The sequence below is a fragment of the Crinia signifera genome, chromosome 7 (genome assembly GCF_055691185.1).
Source record: "Crinia signifera chromosome 7, ASM5569118v1, whole genome shotgun sequence".
In the NCBI taxonomy this organism is placed as follows: Eukaryota; Metazoa; Chordata; class Amphibia; order Anura; family Myobatrachidae; genus Crinia; species Crinia signifera.
In genome coordinates, this window is record NC_139223.1 from 12,250,276 (window position 1) to 12,269,802 (window position 19,527).

At 41.2% G+C, this 19,527-nt stretch overlaps 1 protein-coding gene across 1 annotated transcript in view; it reads right to left on the reverse strand.

Annotated features, from left to right (window-relative positions):
• LOC146021070 (uncharacterized) overlaps window positions 1-17,668 on the reverse strand; it is a 59,199-nt gene extending 41,531 nt beyond the window's left edge. Inside the window, exons 1-2 of the mRNA XM_083154871.1 lie at window positions 17,430-17,668; window positions 17,067-17,096 (exon numbers count right to left, since the gene is read on the reverse strand). Of these exons, the coding sequence (XP_083010997.1) occupies window positions 17,067-17,096; window positions 17,430-17,469 (70 nt within the window). The 5' untranslated portion in view covers window positions 17,470-17,668. The remainder of the gene's footprint in view (window positions 1-17,066; window positions 17,097-17,429) is intronic.
• Window positions 17,669-19,527: the final 1,859 nt, after the last annotated feature.

Consider the following 19,527-nt stretch of genomic DNA (forward strand, 5'->3'; position numbering starts at 1 on the left):
CCAGACCAGACGGTACATACGGCAGTATAGCCAGTGACCCCCAGACCACAAAGGTAGAGATATACGGCAGTATTTAATTATTTATTAGGCAGGCAGTATTTAATTATTTATTAGCCAGTGAGCCCCAGACCAGACGGTACATACGGCAGTATAGCCAGTGAGCCCCAGACCACAAAGGTAGAGATATACAGCAGTATTTAATTATTTATTAGCCAGTGAGCCCCAGACCAGACGGTACATACGGCAGTATAGGCAGTGAGCCCCAGACCACAAAGGTAGAGATATACGGCAGTATTTAATTATTTATTAGGCAGGCAGTATTTAATTATTTATTAGCCAGTGAGCCCCAGACCACAGACCGCCAGACTGGCAGATTCAGTGCAGGCAGCAGTGCAGCACCAGTGGACTATATATATATTTATATTTAATATAATTAATTAATAATTATATATATAATAAATGGCACAGCACAGCACCAGAGGTATGCCCCAGCACAGAGGAGACAGTACTACAGGCAGGTACACAGTTAGACTGTTCTCCTAAGCAGAGGAGAACATAGTACACAGCAGCACTGAGGGAGACAGCCCTAGCAAATAAAATAATTAATTACAGCACAGTTCACCAGAGGTAGACCGCACAGAGGAGACAGTAGTACTACAAGTACACAGTTAGACTGTTGTCCTAAGCTGAGAACAGAGTACACAGCAGCACTGAGGGAGACAGCCCCAGCAAATAAAATAATCAATTACAGGCAGCACAGCACACCAGAGGTAGACCGCACAGAGGAGACAGTAGTACTACAAGTACACAGTTAGACTACTACACAGCAGCACTGAGAGACAGCACCAGCGATTGCAAAAGCTCAAGGACAAGCTCAAGTTTAAGCCCCAGCAGCAGCACCAACACACCCTCTCCCAACCCACTACTTAACTGGAGTGAAGATGGCGGGGGCGCGGCAGCTGCTTATAAAGCCTCGCGAAATCCGGCGCCGGGAGATGACGTTCTAATCACGCGGACGGACCGAGTCAGGCGGGAATCTCCGAGCGCTGCTCGGAATCGGGCTCGGAATGATGACGTCCGTGGGGGCTCGGATCTCTGATATCCGAGCCCGCACATCTCTAACAAATACACCTATTTTTTACAGATTTCCTTTAGTAAATTTCCCCCATTGTCTCAGCTGATGCCCAATATATCTATAGATAGATGGTGTGGTGTGCGCGGGCAATCTGCCAATCACCTGTACACCCGCTTTAGGAGCTGGTGGTAACTGATGGCTAAACAGTTGTGACGGATCGGGTACCGTGTGATGTCGGTTCCATCGAGAGATATAGATGCAGATCAATTGATCCGGAGATATACTGTATGTACTAGTGTGTGCCCAGCCCTAGCCAGATCACATGCACATGGTACAGAGCGCACAGTAGTGCCCACATACATACATCTACAGTATCAATTACATGTCACAATATACACATAACGCAATGACTGACATTGTACTGATTTCCTCACATATAAGACTAGCTACCACTCCTACTGCAATGCTTTGGACACGGCCAAACAAACATACTACCAATCTCTCATCTCTTCTCATGCCACCAACCCTAGGCGACTTTTTAACACATTTAAGTCTCTTCTGTACCCTCCCCCTCCTCCCCCACCGGCTACCATCAGTGCACAAGAACTTGCCTCCTACTTTAAGGAAGAACAGGTAGGGTTCTGGAGTCTGCACTCAGTAATATATATTTTACCCTATATTGTCGGGTATTCACCGCTATACAAATTACTTTGTCGTGTAGCGGGGGTGCTATCCTGACCAACTGTGAGTCAGTAGTCAAAAAATATTGAAGAGAGGGGAAAGACAGTTTTTTGTGTGGACGCACTCCTGATTTGACAAAAATATTTTTATTCATATAATTTTCTTTTTATATATAAAATTGTGGGGACCCCTATCGTCTTTATTATTATGAGCTGTGACATGGGGTATACCACAAAAAATGTGCGAAAATTAAAGAGGTTAAAATATCCCAACAAACATATATGACAGTGATAAGGAAAGAAAATTTGTGTTGGACAGAATTTTAAAACGTGTAGGCAGGTTTCATAGGATGTTTGTCTTGTATTAGCAATCGGGTTGTATTCCCGTCTATGGGCAATTTCTGTTCTTCCACTGCAGGGGAATGTGACAGTTGGTTTCAGGGATTAATCTTGGTAGTGAGTAAATTCACTTATTTTACCAACCCATCTATCCAACCGACACACCTCTGGGTTTTTTTGAAAGGAGAATGCAGTTCAATATGTTTACTTTCAAGGTGTTATTTTTCAGCTTTTTATTTGCTGTATTGGTGAGTGTACTGGCCTTAAATTTAGCTCTATGTTACACTCAAATAAGTGTTTTGGCCCTAAAGTTGGCTCTATTATACACTTAGTAATTTACACACAGTATTCTCGGTCTCATATGTTTATATTATTTGGTTCTGTTGTTTTTAACGGTGTATACTACACCAGTTATGCTGTTAATTTCTGTCACATATACTTGTTTAATCTGTGGAGCGATATTTTGTGTTTGAACAGGCTTTGAAATCTGGCCGTATAAAAGGCTCTATGTCATATGAGTGTTATAAGCCGTGTTCAAATTTCTAGTTGTTATTGCCTATTTAGCTGTTATATATCAGCGTTTTGGCAGATAGCGGTGTGTCTTATCAGATGTATAATTTTGCCATAAATCTGGCTTGATATCACACTGCTATTAGATCATTGGATTTATATCCTCCTCAGTTTTTGTAAGGTGTGCCTTTTAAGCTGTATTATATTCAGCATATGGCAGTTAATATAGTTCGTGACTCAGGCCTTATTTTCAGGCTTTATTTTATGATACAATGTTGTGTGATTTTACACTGTATTTATCTCCGTTTTCTATTGGATACAGTGTTTGCATGGGACTTGATACTGTGTGTGGGTTCTGACTGCATATATTACACACTTCCCAGAGTGTGTGTGTAGGTTTTTTAATGGTTCAGTAAGTACTCTGTTTTTTCCTGCTTTGGCTTTTTGCCCAGGTTTTTAATACAACAGTATCAAATACTTTATATTACATTCCCCCTGATCGCTGCTGCCACCTGTTTATATTTTATATGTCTCCTGGTGGGTTTACTCAGTTTACAGTGCCAATTTATGGGGCGACTGCATTACAATTTTAGATGACAAGTATGGTTAATTGGTGCTAATCGCAGGCACTTTATTGGTTGTGCCTGATGCACCTATTTGCGCTACACCTCTCAGGTGGATTTTTTAGGGGTGCGCACTATAGGTGTACCATACATATGTCTATTAGAAGTTATTATCTGCCAGGATAGATAGGCTATGTGAGCTATATTAGTTCACTCTTGCCAACGGTGGATCAGCGCGATCAGTGTTATAGATGAACAAGCAGTGGAGGGCAATGTAACAAAAAATAATGCTAAATACAATTTACATCCTATTACACCTGCCTAACACGGGTCTAGAACACGTGTTTCGCACTTAGGTGCTTCTTCAAGCTAGCCAAACGATTGATCTCCATTGTCTGCTCTTTATTATGATGTCCCGCCAATCATTTGCAAGTATCGCGGGTCACGTGGTATTCGTTTAGCCAATGACGCGAGTCACTGGTTGTGTGTCATTACTGTGCGGCATTATGCTGCTGCTGATGCCTGTATCACATGGTCAGTCATGTGTGTCTTTTACGCCAATGATGGCTCTCCTGGACATTGCCCGTCCATCTGTGTGTTATATCCCGGAGCCCCGGAGTATGTATATCGGAATTGCCATCTATTTTATATGGTTAGTAATCTAATGCACGATCGTTACATGGGTTCTATCTACTCCTAATTGGAGTTCACATTTCCCCTGGGTTGATAAATTTGTGTTTTAACTCCCTCCGTTATGATGTTCTATGTCTATATAGCGTTCTTATTTATTAAATATGCTTGGCGATTGTGCTGCCCGGTAATCTGTATAATGAATATAACCCCTGCCTTAAGATGCTTATAATAGGGACAATAGCGTTGTGGGGGCATTTAGGATGCTAGTTCTTACATTTTAGTTCTATTAATGGATCTTCTCTCATACAGTAAAGTAAGTTTTAGGGTTAAGTGGAGAGAAAAAAAAGGGGGGGGGGGGTTATGATTATTTATAAAAATAAAAACGTGATTGGGTGACAAAGAAAGAAAAAGTGAAGTGACAACAACATGATAAATAAATAGTGAAAAATAGTCATAACCAAAGTATACCGTTATAATTCGGTTATTTGATTTTTGGTGTAGGGCTGGGTGGTGTAATGGTCTTTTCAATCTGTGCTACCATTTATATTGGTTGTGATGCTATAATTTAGGCTGTACACAGTCTTGTGGGTACCACTTGTGTGTTGGTTGTGATCCATTGGATGCTTGATCCTTTGGGTTAATATACTGTGAAGATTAAGTATCATAATTGGATATTGGTGATTAGGGATGAGTAATACTGAGTGTGTTATTCTAATAGTGATAAAGATATGGTGCTTTGAAAGAAGATGCATCTTAGTTTGATTGAAAATTTAATATAATTTTTTCTTCTTTTTCTTTTTCTTTCTCTCTCATTTCTACAGAAGGACAGCATTTCATCCATATTGGTAAGTATCTAGTTTTTATCTTTTTTTATTTATTTTTATTTTTTATTATTTTTTAATATATTTATATATGTTGTTTTATGCCTTGCATATTTTACATATATTCCACTCATGTGATACCGGAGATGGGAGTATGTGCATGCGGAAGGTACTTGAGTTTTTTGGGTTCAGACTGATTATGTTCTTGCAGAGGTGATGTTGGTATATATATCTGAATGGCAATTAGGTGGGAATTATTTAGAGGAATACTGAATAACTATTGTATTCGTTTAACCCTCTTGGCTGTAAACAGTCCATCAGGAAGATCATTTTGGTCTCAGTTTTTAGAAGCTCAGCATCTAGGTCTCCTCCTCTAATGCCCATTTGTATATGCCGCATGCCAAACACTTTGAGCCCCATAGGCTCGCTATTGTGATGGTGCATGAAGTGTCTGGCTATCGGGCTGAGTTTTCTGAAGTTGTCTGAGTCCTTTCTGGCATTCCGTATTGAGCCAACATGTTCTAATACTCGGACCTTGAATGGCCTTTTAGTTTTTCCCACGTAGATTTTGCCACATGGGCATTGTATCTGGTATACCACCCCAATGGTAGTACAGGTTATCAGACCTTTTATATGCCATATTTTGTTGAACTTGTCTTTGTATGATTTTGTCGAGATCATATAGCTACATGCTTTGCATCTGCCGCATTTCTCTGAGCCTTGTTTTGATGTAATAGTTGTTATTGGCGGTATTTCTGCCAGATGGCTGCGTACTAGATGATCTTTTACATTTCTGGCTCTTCTCCAATTGACTTGGACTTGAGGTTGAAGGATTTGCTTTAGATCCTCATCTGTCTGTAAGACAGGCCAATGTTTTTGCAGTATTTGGCGGATGTCCTTCCAGTGGTTGTTATATGTACCTATGAACCTAATAGGTTCTGTCTGGTTTGGATTCCGCTTTTTAGGGAGGAGCAGGGAGTCCCGTGTGATGTTTTGTACTTCCTTTCGGGACTTTTTAATAAGGTTTTTGCTATATCCTCTCTCTATTAGCCTGTCTGCTAATTCTTGTTCTCTTTTCTGCAGGGTTTGGGGGTTTGAGCAATTCCTTTTGGTCCTTATCATTTCCCCTTTGGGGATGGCCTTGATTGTACTAGGCAGGTGGCCACTTGAGGCATGCAGTAAACTGTTTGTGGCAGTTTCTTTTCTATATAGGTCTGTGCACAGATTTCCAGTGTTGTCAATGCTAATTAGCAGATCGAGAAAATGAATTTGGCTCTGGCTTATTTCGTGTGTGAGTTTGAGGTTTAGATCATTTTGGTTTAGAATTCCAATGAATTCCTCTAACTCGCCTTTTTCTCCTTCCCACAGTAGTAGAATATCATCAATGAAACGGAGATACAATGGAATTTTTTCTGTAAATTCCGTATTAAGATCATTGAACACCACCTCCCTTTCCCACCATCCCAGGTACAGGTTCGCATACGTTGGGGCACATGCTGTCCCCATCGCAGTCCCCCGTACCTGGAGATAGTGGGAACCCTGGCACGTGAAATAATTTTTAGTAAGTATGAATCTAATGGATTCTATCAAAAATTGATTGAAATCATGATTTGCATCCATATTTAGAAAATACTGTACTGCTTCAATGCCTTTATCATGCTTGATGCTGGTATAAAGGCTTTCGACGTCCAGGGATACCAACCATACATTCTTGTTGACTGTCAGGTTGTCAAGTTTGTTTAACACGTCCATCGTATCTCGTAAGTACGATGGTAAAGATACGACGTGATGTCTCAAGAATTGGTCCACATATATGCTTAAATTCTCAGTTAAGCTTCCTTTGCCAGATAGAATTGGCCTGCCTGGTGGTACTTTGGCATTTTTGTGGACTTTGGGGAGGAGGTACAAAGTCGGTGTCCTTGGGTTTTTGATTTGTAAAAATTTTAAATCATTGTTTGAGATGATTTTCCTCTCATGAGCTGATTTAATCAGAGTATTATATTGGCGAGAGAACTCTGTACACGGGCTGAAGATAAGTTTTTTGTAGCACTCAGAGTCTTTTAATTGACGTTGTAATTCATGAGTGTACAGGGTGCGTGGCCATAATACCACGTTTCCCCCCTTATCCGATGGTTTTGTAATTGTGTCATGCCAGGATGCCATTTCTTTAAGAGCTTGTTTTTCCCCTGCTGTGATGTTCTCTGGTTTGTGCCTCGGTTTACCTAACAACTTGTCAAGATCTTGTGAGACTAAAGTCTGGTATACCTGTATTTGCGGACAGATTTTTGTGTCTGGTGTAAAGGTAGATTTTTTCTTTACTTTTGACTTGTCAAAGGGTTCTGGTATTTTCAGATGTTGGTCTATGGTCAGTGGGTTAGGCTCATCATTTTGGTTTTCAGATTCTAGATCCAACAGGATTTCCAATGCAATTTGGTCCTCTTCTCCCAAAGTTTCCTGATTGGTGGGGTTAGTCAGTGGAGTTTTGGTTTGACAGAAGAATTTCTTTAAAAGAATCTTCCTAGTAAATAGGTTTAAATCTTTTTCCAAGTCAAACCTGTCGGCCTGTGTGGAGGGTGAGAAGGAAAGACCTCTTTTAAGAATAGATTCCTGATTGGGTGTTAATTCCCGGTCAGTGAGATTAATGATTTTAAGAGGTGCACAATCTGTTGTGCCATTTGTGGTTTCAGGATGTCTCATTCCCTGAAACGTCTCCTGTTCCTGGGATCTTCCTGCCAATCGGTATTCTCCCTCTTTCTTCTTCTTCCTCCCCTGGCCTCTCCTGCTCTTTCTCCAATGTCTCGTCCCCTTCTGCCAAGTCCTAAAAAATGGGGTCGTGCAAGTCTATTGTCCCCTGTTTCGTTATCAGATGAGTCAGGTTCCGACGTGGTATAATTTGAGGTGTTTCCACTTCTATTGGGGTTTACAGGTCTATTAGATCTCATGTTCCATTTAAATACTTTGTTGTTCTGGAAGTCCATTTTGTCTCTATGGAACTTCCTTTTCTTGCGTTCAATAATTTCTGATTCGTAAGCCTCAATTTCTTTTTTATATTTATCATATTGTTTTTGAAATTGGTCTAATGTTTCGAAGTTTTTGAGCTTTTCTCCCAGTACCATTATTTCCTGTGAGAGCTGATTTAAAATAACTTCGTCATGCTTTACCAGAATTTTGATCAAGTCTTTGGAACATTCTAATAGCGTTTTCTCCCACTCTACCTTCAGGTCTTCATTTGCTAAATCAAATGCCGGAAAGACTCTAGGTCTTAGGCCTCGGGGGACCAGGTTGTATTTCAGATAATTATCGAATGTGGTCCGATTCCACACGGTTTTGCTCTGTCTCATCAGAGCGTTCTTTAATGCGTATAGGTCATCTGACCAATTCGTCGGGGGACCACCGGATTTATCTGTATGATCTAAAAAGATAGAATCCATATCGCTTCTTAATTTGTCCCTTCTACTTTCCAGATCCTTGGCTAGACTGAATGCCGACATTATGGATTACAATCGTTTGGCTTTCTATTGGCTGAGTTTTATAATTGTTAATACAATTTGAGATTTTAAGGGTGCTAGAGTCCAAGAGACTGCATGGGTAGCAGTATATTTGGAGCAAGAACAGGTGGGGTTCTGGAGTCTGCACTCAGTAATATATATTTTACCCTATATTGTCGGGTATTCACCGCTATACAAATTACTTTGTCGTGTAGCGGGGGTGCTATCCTGACCAACTGTGAGTCAGTAGTCAAAAAATATTGAAGAGAGGGGAAAGACAGTTTTTTGTGTGGACGCACTCCTGATTTGACAAAAATATTTTTATTCATATAATTTTCTTTTTATATATAAAATTGTGGGGACCCCTATCGTCTTTATTATTATGAGCTGTGACATGGGGTATACCACAAAAAATGTGCGAAAATTAAAGAGGTTAAAATATCCCAACAAACATATATGACAGTGATAAGGAAAGAAAATTTGTGTTGGACAGAATTTTAAAACGTGTAGGCAGGTTTCATAGGATGTTTGTCTTGTATTAGCAATCGGGTTGTATTTTAAAGAAATTCTTCTGTCAAACCAAAACTCCACTGACTAACCCCACCAATCAGGAAACTTTGGGAGAAGAGGACCAAATTGCATTGGAAATCCTGTTGGATCTAGAATCTGAAAACCAAAATGATGAGCCTAACCCACTGACCATAGACCAACATCTGAAAATACCAGAACCCTTTGACAAGTCAAAAGTAAAGAAAAAATCTACCTTTACACCAGACACAAAAATCTGTCCGCAAATACAGGTATACCAGACTTTAGTCTCACAAGATCTTGACAAGTTGTTAGGTAAACCGAGGCACAAACCAGAGAACATCACAGCAGGGGAAAAACAAGCTCTTAAAGAAATGGCATCCTGGCATGACACAATTACAAAACCATCGGATAAGGGGGGAAACGTGGTATTATGGCCACGCACCCTGTACACTCATGAATTACAACGTCAATTAAAAGACTCTGAGTGCTACAAAAAACTTATCTTCAGCCCGTGTACAGAGTTCTCTCGCCAATATAATACTCTGATTAAATCAGCTCATGAGAGGAAAATCATCTCAAACAATGATTTAAAATTTTTACAAATCAAAAACCCAAGGACACCGACTTTGTACCTCCTCCCCAAAGTCCACAAAAATGCCAAAGTACCACCAGGCAGGCCAATTCTATCTGGCAAAGGAAGCTTAACTGAGAATTTAAGCATATATGTGGACCAATTCTTGAGACATCACGTCGTATCTTTACCATCGTACTTACGAGATACGATGGACGTGTTAAACAAACTTGACAACCTGACAGTCAACAAGAATGTATGGTTGGTATCCCTGGACGTCGAAAGCCTTTATACCAGCATCAAGCATGATAAAGGCATTGAAGCAGTACAGTATTTTCTAAATATGGATGCAAATCATGATTTCAATCAATTTTTGATAGAATCCATTAGATTCATACTTACTAAAAATTATTTCACGTGCCAGGGTTCCCACTATCTCCAGGTACGGGGGACTGCGATGGGGACAGCATGTGCCCCAACGTATGCGAACCTGTACCTGGGATGGTGGGAAAGGGAGGTGGTGTTCAATGATCTTAATACGGAATTTACAGAAAAAATTCCATTGTATCTCCGTTTCATTGATGATATTCTACTACTGTGGGAAGGAGAAAAAGGCGAGTTAGAGGAATTCATTGGAATTCTAAACCAAAATGATCTAAACCTCAAACTCACACACGAAATAAGCCAGAGCCAAATTCATTTTCTCGATCTGCTAATTAGCATTGACAACACTGGAAATCTGTGCACAGACCTATATAGAAAAGAAACTGCCACAAACAGTTTACTGCATGCCTCAAGTGGCCACCTGCCTAGTACAATCAAGGCCATCCCCAAAGGGGAAATGATAAGGACCAAAAGGAATTGCTCAAACCCCCAAACCCTGCAGAAAAGAGAACAAGAATTAGCAGACAGGCTAATAGAGAGAGGATATAGCAAAAACCTTATTAAAAAGTCCCGAAAGGAAGTACAAAACATCACACGGGACTCCCTGCTCCTCCCTAAAAAGCGGAATCCAAACCAGACAGAACCTATTAGGTTCATAGGTACATATAACAACCACTGGAAGGACATCCGCCAAATACTGCAAAAACATTGGCCTGTCTTACAGACAGATGAGGATCTAAAGCAAATCCTTCAACCTCAAGTCCAAGTCAATTGGAGAAGAGCCAGAAATGTAAAAGATCATCTAGTACGCAGCCATCTGGCAGAAATACCGCCAATAACAACTATTACATCAAAACAAGGCTCAGAGAAATGCGGCAGATGCAAAGCATGTAGCTATATGATCTCGACAAAATCATACAAAGACAAGTTCAACAAAATATGGCATATAAAAGGTCTGATAACCTGTACTACCATTGGGGTGGTATACCAGATACAATGCCCATGTGGCAAAATCTACGTGGGAAAAACTAAAAGGCCATTCAAGGTCCGAGTATTAGAACATGTTGGCTCAATACGGAATGCCAGAAAGGACTCAGACAACTTCAGAAAACTCAGCCCGATAGCCAGACACTTCATGCACCATCACAATAGCGAGCCCATGGGGCTCAAAGTGTTTGGCATGCGGCATATACAAATGGGCATTAGAGGAGGAGACCTAGATGCTGAGCTTCTAAAAACTGAGACCAAAATGATCTTCCTGATGGACTGTTTACAGCCAAGAGGGTTAAACGAATACAATAGTTATTCAGTATTCCTCTAAATAATTCCCACCTAATTGCCATTCAGATATATATACCAACATCACCTCTGCAAGAACATAATCAGTCTGAACCCAAAAAACTCAAGTACCTTCCGCATGCACATACTCCCATCTCCGGTATCACATGAGTGGAATATATGTAAAATATGCAAGGCATAAAACAACATATATAAATATATTAAAAAATAATAAAAAATAAAAATAAATAAAAAAAGATAAAAACTAGATACTTACCAATATGGATGAAATGCTGTCCTTCTGTAGAAATGAGAGAGAAAGAAAAAGAAAAAGAAGAAAAAATTATATTAAATTTTCAATCAAACTAAGATGCATCTTCTTTCAAAGCACCATATCTTTATCACTATTAGAATAACACACTCAGTATTACTCATCCCTAATCACCAATATCCAATTATGATACTTAATCTTCACAGTATATTAACCCAAAGGATCAAGCATCCAATGGATCACAACCAACACACAAGTGGTACCCACAAGACTGTGTACAGCCTAAATTATAGCATCACAACCAATATAAATGGTAGCACAGATTGAAAAGACCATTACACCACCCAGCCCTACACCAAAAATCAAATAACCGAATTATAACGGTATACTTTGGTTATGACTATTTTTCACTATTTATTTATCATGTTGTTGTCACTTCACTTTTTCTTTCTTTGTCACCCAATCACGTTTTTATTTTTATAAATAATCATAACCCCCCCCCCCCTTTTTTTTCTCTCCACTTAACCCTAAAACTTACTTTACTGTATGAGAGAAGATCCATTAATAGAACTAAAATGTAAGAACTAGCATCCTAAATGCCCCCACAACGCTATTGTCCCTATTATAAGCATCTTAAGGCAGGGGTTATATTCATTATACAGATTACCGGGCAGCACAATCGCCAAGCATATTTAATAAATAAGAACGCTATATAGACATAGAACATCATAACGGAGGGAGTTAAAACACAAATTTATCAACCCAGGGGAAATGTGAACTCCAATTAGGAGTAGATAGAACCCATGTAACGATCGTGCATTAGATTACTAACCATATAAAATAGATGGCAATTCCGATATACATACTCCGGGGCTCCGGGATATAACACACAGATGGACGGGCAATGTCCAGGAGAGCCATCATTGGCGTAAAAGACACACATGACTGACCATGTGATACAGGCATCAGCAGCAGCATAATGCCGCACAGTAATGACACACAACCAGTGACTCGCGTCATTGGCTAAACGAATACCACGTGACCCGCGATACTTGCAAATGATTGGCGGGACATCATAATAAAGAGCAGACAATGGAGATCAATCGTTTGGCTAGCTTGAAGAAGCACCTAAGTGCGAAACACGTGTTCTAGACCCGTGTTAGGCAGGTGTAATAGGATGTAAATTGTATTTAGCATTATTTTTTGTTACATTGCCCTCCACTGCTTGTTCATCTATAACACTGATCGCGCTGATCCACCGTTGGCAAGAGTGAACTAATATAGCTCACATAGCCTATCTATCCTGGCAGATAATAACTTCTAATAGACATATGTATGGTACACCTATAGTGCGCACCCCTAAAAAATCCACCTGAGAGGTGTAGCGCAAATAGGTGCATCAGGCACAACCAATAAAGTGCCTGCGATTAGCACCAATTAACCATACTTGTCATCTAAAATTGTAATGCAGTCGCCCCATAAATTGGCACTGTAAACTGAGTAAACCCACCAGGAGACATATAAAATATAAACAGGTGGCAGCAGCGATCAGGGGGAATGTAATATAAAGTATTTGATACTGTTGTATTAAAAACCTGGGCAAAAAGCCAAAGCAGGAAAAAACAGAGTACTTACTGAACCATTAAAAAACCTACACACACACTCTGGGAAGTGTGTAATATATGCAGTCAGAACCCACACACAGTATCAAGTCCCATGCAAACACTGTATCCAATAGAAAACGGAGATAAATACAGTGTAAAATCACACAACATTGTATCATAAAATAAAGCCTGAAAATAAGGCCTGAGTCACGAACTATATTAACTGCCATATGCTGAATATAATACAGCTTAAAAGGCACACCTTACAAAAACTGAGGAGGATATAAATCCAATGATCTAATAGCAGTGTGATATCAAGCCAGATTTATGGCAAAATTATACATCTGATAAGACACACCGCTATCTGCCAAAACGCTGATATATAACAGCTAAATAGGCAATAACAACTAGAAATTTGAACACGGCTTATAACACTCATATGACATAGAGCCTTTTATACGGCCAGATTTCAAAGCCTGTTCAAACACAAAATATCGCTCCACAGATTAAACAAGTATATGTGACAGAAATTAACAGCATAACTGGTGTAGTATACACCGTTAAAAACAACAGAACCAAATAATATAAACATATGAGACCGAGAATACTGTGTGTAAATTACTAAGTGTATAATAGAGCCAACTTTAGGGCCAAAACACTTATTTGAGTGTAACATAGAGCTAAATTTAAGGCCAGTACACTCACCAATACAGCAAATAAAAAGCTGAAAAATAACACCTTGAAAGTAAACATATTGAACTGCATTCTCCTTTCAAAAAAACCCAGAGGTGTGTCGGTTGGATAGATGGGTTGGTAAAATAAGTGAATTTACTCACTACCAAGATTAATCCCTGAAACCAACTGTCACATTCCCCTGCAGTGGAAGAACAGAAATTGCCCATAGACGGGAATACAACCCGATTGCTAATACAAGACAAACATCCTATGAAACCTGCCTACACGTTTTAAAATTCTGTCCAACACAAATTTTCTTTCCTTATCACTGTCATATATGTTTGTTGGGATATTTTAACCTCTTTAATTTTCGCACATTTTTTGTGGTATACCCCATGTCACAGCTCATAATAATAAAGACGATAGGGGTCCCCACAATTTTATATATAAAAAGAAAATTATATGAATAAAAATATTTTTGTCAAATCAGGAGTGCGTCCACACAAAAAACTGTCTTTCCCCTCTCTTCAATATTTTTTGACTCCTACTTTAAGGACAAGATTGATAACATCCGAGATGAAATGGTATGCTCCACAATCTCTAACCCTCTTTCTGCCACACCTGAACCCTCTGGCACTTTCTCTTCGTTTGAGCCCACAAATGAAAAGGAAGTATCCGCACTCTTCTTATCCTCCTACTCTACTACCTCTCCTCTTGATCCTATACCTGCACAAGTCATTAAAAATCTATCTCCTGTGCTTATTCCAACCTTAACTAAAATCTGCAATCTCTCTCTTGCTACTGGTACTTTTCCGTCTCTGCTCAAACATGCAGCGATTACTCCCATTCTGAAAAAACACAATTCTGACCCTAACTCTCTCTCTAACTATCGTCCTATCTCTCAGCTCCCATGCCTCTCCAAGCTACTTGAGAGACTTGTCTACTCTCGCCTAACAAACTTTCTAAACTCCAACACCCTATTAGACCCGCTTCAGTCAGGCTTTCGCTCTCAACACTCCACTGAGACAGCACTGACTAAAGTGGTTAATGATCTGGTAACAGCTAAGTCTAAAGGCCATTACTCACTGCTTATTCTTCTAGATCTTTCTGCTGCGTTTGACACTGTGGATCACACTCTCCTTTTACAAACACTACACACCCTAGGTCTTAATGATACAGCCCTTTCCTGGTTCACATCTTACCTATCTGATCGCTCTTTCACTGTTCGCTTCTCTGACTCTACTTCCTCTTCACTACCTCTGTCAGTCGGAGTTCCGCAAGGCTCAGTCTTAGGTCCTCTGCTTTTCTCAATCTATACCTCCTCGCTTGGCAAACTAATCAGCTCCTTCGGATTTCAGTATCACTTATATGCGGATGATACTCAAATCTATCTATCAACCCCAGAGTTGTCACCAGTGGTTTTGGGCCGAGTCTCTGAATGTCTCTCTGCCATCTCACTTTGGATGTCTTCTCGCCAACTCAAACTCAATATTTCCAAAACTGAATTACTTATATTCCCGCCAACTAAGAACAGTTACCATCCTGATATCTCCATCACTGTTGACAACTCGACAATCTACCCTACCCAACAAGCTCGTTGCTTAGGGGTCACCCTCGACTCTGACCTGTCCTTTGTTCCCCACATTCAATCTGTCTCCAAATCATGTTACATGCATCTAAAAAACATATCCAAAATACGACCGTATCTCACACAAGACACTACTAAATCTCTTATCCATGCACTCATTATATCCCGCATTGATTATTGCAATAGTCTCCTAACTGGACTTCCCAAGAACAGACTCTCACCACTGCAATCCATTTTAAATGCTGCTGCTAGGCTAATCTTCCTTGCAAGACGCTCATCGTCTGCTGATCCGCTCTGCCAGTCCCTCCATTGGTTGCCTGTATATTACCGTATTCAATATAAAACACTTCTACTTGCATATAAAGCTATTAACCATACTGCACCAGCATATATCTCTGCACTTATCACACAATATCTCCCATCTCGACCACTCCGCTCTGCACAAGATTTGCGTCTCTCATCTGAGCGGATCACTAGCTCCCATTCACTATTACAGGACTTTCATCGGGCTGCTCCCATCCTATGGAATGCCCTTCCATGCACAATTAGACTCTCCGCTAGCCTCCAAACTTTCAAGCGTTCCCTGAAAACTCACCTCTTCAGGCAAGCCTATCATATTTAAGTTCTACACGCATAACCCTCTGAGGCACTTATGTATTATATAGCTTCCCTTCTGGACTTGTAACTTGTTGGGACTGCTATGCTATTACTGGTGCCTGTCCTTGTGTTTCCCTCCTATATCCCTATAGATTGTAAGCTTGCAGCAGGGCCCTCCTACCTCCATGTCTGTCTGTTGTTACCCAGTTTGTTTTATCACTGTTTACTATTGTAAAGCGCAACGGAATCTGCTGCGCTATATAAGAAACTGCAAATAAATAAATAATAAATAAATTGTACGCCACTTTATCCATTAAGATGCATCTAATTCTCGTAGTGCTGCAAATACCACACACAAGCAGCTTCTGATGACTAAAATAATATGTGATATGCCTAGAGCACGAGTGTCAAATACAAGGCCCGCGGGCCAAATACGGCCCACCAGACCTCGTCATGTGGCCCGCGCAGCCGCCGCCAGCCTTCAACTTTTATTCTCGCTTCTTTTTTTGACACAAGAAAGCCGCCTCTTCAGCGCATGCGCGGCAGCCTAAAGCCAGAGAACGTCTGCCCTCTAGCGGCACCGGCCGTTCTACACTGGAAACCTCCACTTGTTTTTATATTGAGCGCATGCCATCCTGTGATGTGACAGATCCAACGGCTGCCTGAACCCTTCTCTCCTGTACTGTAAGTAGATATGATGTATGTGGGGGGGGGGGTCTGCTTATTATTCTGCTTAAAAGTCTGATTATAATTAATTTGAGAATATAATTCCAGTAGGAAGGTTGCACACTGCTGATATCATCCGCAAGAAAACTTTATTGGAGACTCCTCAGACAGAAGAACATGGTATTTGGTCTGAGCAGTCTCCAATAAAGTGTCTTGTGGACAATATCAGCGATGTTTGACCCTCCTTTTCTGACTTGCATCATCTGCTACTGAAATGTGAGTGGGCTCTGCGTTGGTCTGCACCTGCCCTTCACAGCACTGCAATGGTTACATACCATGGCAGGTGGAGCGGTAAACTTTGGATATACTGACCACTTCCATGTCACTTTACAGTGGTATAGGGACCATAAACTACAATCAAATACCTCATTATTCTGACTATGTTTCTGCTTTCAGAGCTAGTTATTACTTACATTATTACAAAAAACAGTAATAATTGAATGCAGTGACAATAATTTATGATAATAAAGAGTGGACACATAGTCCTACAGATGCAACCGGCCCTTTGAGGGTGACCAAACTGCTGATGCGGCCCCCGATGAATTGGAGTTTGACACCCCTGGCCTAGAGTATATTCTGTGCGGGGCCGCAGCTGTATCTGCATAAGTAATGCTACGTTAGTGTTTTACTGGGGATGGAGAAATAATACAATATTATAATTCTATTTTATAGACATCCTAATGCTCTCACCTGCACCCCCCAATTATCAGTAAGACCCCTCATCGAACTCACCTTGTGCGGACAGAAGGGTCCCAAATGCTCCTGTACAGAATAAAAAAAAAAAAAAACATTATTATTAATACTCTATATAAAGTATATTGAGCGTTTTAATAAAATCCTTCACATTTGGAGTCCCAGGGTGCGGATAACCCCCCCCCAGAGGCGGACATGGATTATTATTAAGCTTAGCCTTTAAACCTTCATGAAGAACAGGTTCTGTGGCTGCTGACTTCCAACCTGCGTCTCACCTGGTCTTAATCAGCCACAGCACCTGCATAACCCATAAGCGTCCCGTTTATTGGGACAGTACGCCCCCCCTGTACTGACCCTAGTGACGCTCTGTAATGCACCCAGCAGTGTCTCAGGGGAACTTACCGAGGAGAAGCAGGACCCAGGTGCCTCCTGATGAATGCATTGGTGCCTCTCTGCCTGTCACCACTACCTGCTGTCAGAGTCTCTGAACCACCAGAATGTCGGCCGACCAGTTCCCAGCATGTTTCTTGCTAAATTTAGAAGACATCTCAGGTCTTTGAAAAAATGTTTATTGTCTTCTCCGCCAATAAGATAGCGCGGAGTTTCCCAATTCCAGTCCTCGGGCACACTGCCAGCGCATGTTTTCCAGGTACCCTCAGACATTAATAAGTGCTGACTCTTTTCATGTACATCAGTCAGTAATGACCACACCTGTGCTCCAGGGGACGGAAACAGGAAAACAGGAAATTCAGGGATTCTAAATGGAAGCCTTCATTGTGATCCATCAACAAATAAACCAGGCGGCAGAGCTGACAATCAGATTGGCCTCTGATGGCCTTCAATGCGTCCTGCCACAACACAAGACTCGAAATACAGAGAGGTACATTTATACCCCTTTTAGACATACTACCCGGGATTTTGGCCAGGTTTACCCGTGATTTTCAACCCAGGTCACTCCCAGGATTTTAGTAACAGACCCCCTTTCACACTACACCTCAAATCCGGGAAAAACCCGGGTATACCCCTTTCACACATAAGCCAGGCTTTTCAAGCATTTCAGTGTTTCATCATTCAAATGGGACACGCCCCGGCAGCAAAAAAAGCAACATCACAGGTTTAAAACTTAAAAACCCGGGTAAAACCCATTCAGACATAAGCCGGGTATTATACCCGGGAGTTAAATACCGGGAAAAACCCTGGTCAATTGCAGGTTCTCAGTATCCGGGAGTGAAATCCCAGGTATACCCTTTCAGACATACACTAGTCCCGGGTTTGGGCGCGTTCATGTGATAAAACCCGGGATTTTCGCGTATGTCTGAAAGGGGTATTACTAATGCTTTTAAAAGCAAAAAGAAGCGGATCATTTCTGTATTGCATCCTAGAAAATCATAGGCAGAAATCGGATTGGTTGGCAACATGTAAGCCACAGGATCTCAAACCCGGTCCTCAGGACCCCTCCAGTGCATGTTTTGCAGGTTTCCTCAGAGAATCACAAGAGAAATAATCAGCCCCACCTGTGGATATTTTAAGTCAGTCAGTAATGAGTGCACCTGTCGGGTGACCTGGAAAACGTGAACTGTGTGGGGTCCTGAGGAACGAGTTTGAGAACCACTGATGTAAGCTAATAAATCAACATATTTTCGGTCATTACTTGCAAAGAAGCAGCTGGCCCTCTGGGGCAATTATAATGATGGGTTATAAGATAACAAACAGCACCTGTGCTGTGCGTAATATAGCAGGCTGGAGATATATATATTATATATAGCATGATGTAGACCGACACTCCGTTCTGCATTCTCCACCTGGCCCTCTCCATGCAGGAGAAATGCTCTATTCCTGCGCTTCCCTGGTAATGTAGGATTGCCAGCACCTGTGCTGTGAGTAATAAAGCAGGCTGGAGATATATATATTATATATAGCATGATGTAGACCGACACTCCGTCCTGCAGTCCCCACTGGGAGGGAGGGGGGGAGTGTAAATAGCTGGGGTGCCCTCCCGTATAGTGTAGATAGCAGGAAGTTGTTTTCTAGTAGAAACACAGGCTGGCACCATACTTGCCTACCTGCCCTGCTCCATGCAGGAAAAAATGCTCCGCTCCTGGGCTTCCCTGGTAATTAGGGTTACCACCTAGTCCCTTTAATTCCGGACACATATTAATTACACAGGTTCTGTGGCTGGCTGACTTCAAGACTCCACTTCACCTGATTTTAAACTGCCACAGAACCTGTGTAATTAACATGTGTCCGGAATTAAAGGGACTAGGTGGTAACCCTACTGGTAATGTAGGATTGCCAGCACCTGTGGGGAGCTGGGGAGCTGATAAGAAAGGTGTCACCACAGGTGCTGGCAATCCTACATTACCAGGTAAGCCCAGGAACAGAGCATTGTGTCCTCCTGGAGAGGGGCATGCTGGGAGGTATGGATAATGTATGATTGCCAGCACCTGTGGGGAGCTAGGTAACTGATAAGAAATGTGTCACCACAGGTGCTGGCAATCAT